Genomic DNA, 2,500 nt, shown 5'->3' on the forward strand with positions numbered 1-2,500 from the left:
TTCCCATGTGTCCCCAGCACTACCTTAATTAGGCCCCTATACTTTATTTTATTCATTTCTTTTTGTTTCTTTTTATTACTACTCGATCTTTTCAGTTTGTAAAGCGTATTTGAGTGTCTAGAAAAGCGCTATATAAGTCTAATGTATTATTATTATTATTATTATTATTATTATTATTATTAGCATCATATCCACTTAGAATAGATGGAATGCAAATAAAGCCATGATATCACTGGTCATTTAGAAGCAGACATGAACTGGATAGGATGGATGGGTGGATGCATGGATGGGTGGGTGGGTGGGTGGATAGGTGGATGGGTGGCTGGGTGGCTGGGTGGGTGGCTGGGTGGGTGGGTGGGTGGGTGGGTGGATGGGTGGATGGGTGGGTGGGTGGATGGGTGGGCGTTTGGGTGGGTGGGTGGATGGATGGATGGATGGATGGGTGGATGGATGGATGGATGGATGGGTGGGTGGGTGGGTGGATGGATGGATGGGTGGGTGGGTGGATGGGTGGGTGGGTGGGTGGTTGGGTGGGTGGGTAGGTGGATGGGTGGATGGGTGGGTGGGTGGATGGGTGAGTGGATGGATGAATGGATGGATGGATGGATCCATGTAATGGACAAATTAATTTTGAAGCAGACATGTAGAAACACATGTTGCCTGTGCCTAGAACAAAAAATACCAAATTCCAACAATTGACTGACAAGTTGATTGCATGGCAAATAAAAATTTCAATATTAATATACAGTATATATATATCAATATTTTTTTAGGAATAGCTGTATTTCCATGGCTATCCACTGTCCTAATATGATATGCTGCACTGCCTTTGCGTGTCAAAATTAAGGCAGAAAAATATGGGTTCTATCTACCGTAATTGCTTTTCTCAGTGACGATACCATCTCAAATATTTCTTTGGTGTGCACCTGGGTGCATGTAGGAGAATTACATATAGCATACTGTTATCTTTTCTATCAGGACACAGACAAAGGCAGTCTATTCTGTTTTCACCAAAGACATATTTCACTGTCTTTAACAGCTGCAGCTGGCACTTCACTGCCTGTTTACACACACACACACACACACACACACACACACACACACACACACACACACACAGAGAGAGAGAGACACAAACAGACACACAGACACACACGAACACACACACACACACACACACAGACACAGAGACACACACGCACGCACACGCACACACACACACACACACACACACACACACACACACACACACACACACACACACACAGAGAGACACACACGCAGACACACACACACACCTTTGTGCCAATGACCCACTTTTACACATGCACACACATCTGAACCACTGACCTACTTATGCTGTCCAGACTGAGAAGTGTGCACGTGTGGCCTGTGCACGTATGACACATGTATGACATACAGAGAACACAGAAGAAGAAGAACGTTTTATTTGCCATGCAATCAACTTGTCAGTCAATTGTTGGATTTTTTTTCAAAAAAGAAAATCGCTCTAGGCACGGGGTCGGCACCCCTGGAGCAATTAGGGGTTAAGTGCCTTGCTTGCCAAGGGCACATGCAGCTCCCTCCTGAGGGCGGGGATCGAACCAGCGACCTTCCGATTGCTAGCCGGCCTCTCTAACCTCACTAAGGGATAGAGGTTAGGGAGAACACAACTAATGAACTCTGAGGACAGAGGAGTGAAATGATGAGAATGAAATGATGACGATGGATGGATGGATAGATGGATGGACGAGCGGATTGGTGGATGGATGGATGGATGGTAAATGGATGGATGGATGGTGGATGGTGGATGGTGTTATAGAATTAAAGAAAGGCAGCCTGCTTCATTTCAATATGCATAGGAAAAAGGTATTTAATATACTTCTGCAAAAGGAGAAAATGTACAGGTACGTCAGACAAGTCTTAACGGTCACAATGGACAGATGGATGGTGGATGGACAGATGGATGGTAGATGGACGAATGGATGGACGGATGAATGGATGGATAGATGGATGGATGGATGGTTGGATGGATGGTTGGATGGATGGATGGATGGATGGATGGATGGATGGATGGATGGATGGATGGATGGATGGAAAGATAGATGGACTAGCGGATTGGTGGATGGATGGATGGATGGATGGTGGATGGACAGATGGATGGTGGATGGACAGATGGATGGTGGATGGACAGATGGATGGTAAATGGATGGATGGATGGTAGATGGAGAGATGGAGAGAGTAAAGATGATGAGTTGTGGTGGGTACCTGCAGGGAGGTGATGGAGAGATGGAGAGATGGAGAGAGTAGAGATGATGAGTTGTGGTGGGTACCTGCAGGGAGGTGATGGTGGAGAGGTCTTTCAGCCTGCCCTCCTCATCCTTCAGGTTGTAGCCCTCTGGACGCTTGTCCCTCTCACTCACCTTCCACAGCTTGATGGTCTTATCTGACACACAGACAGACAGAGACAGACAGACAGACAGACAGACACAGACAGACA

General features: G+C 46.2%; 1 protein-coding gene across 2 annotated transcripts in view; it reads right to left on the minus strand.

The window, feature by feature from the left end:
- LOC308152496 (serine/threonine-protein phosphatase 2A 55 kDa regulatory subunit B gamma isoform) overlaps positions 1–2,500 on the minus strand; it is a gene marked incomplete at both ends in the record, with an annotated part of 17,550 nt that overhangs the window by 6,169 nt on the left and 8,881 nt on the right. For both annotated transcript variants that reach the window (XM_080525491.1, XM_080525490.1), the window contains one exon: positions 2,334–2,446. In XM_080525491.1, the coding sequence (XP_080381617.1) occupies positions 2,334–2,446 (113 nt within the window). The remainder of the gene's footprint in view (positions 1–2,333; positions 2,447–2,500) is intronic.

Source organism: Nansenia antarctica (genome assembly GCF_963989245.1).
Source record: "Nansenia antarctica genome assembly, chromosome: 3".
In the NCBI taxonomy this organism is placed as follows: domain Eukaryota; kingdom Metazoa; phylum Chordata; class Actinopteri; order Argentiniformes; family Microstomatidae; genus Nansenia; species Nansenia antarctica.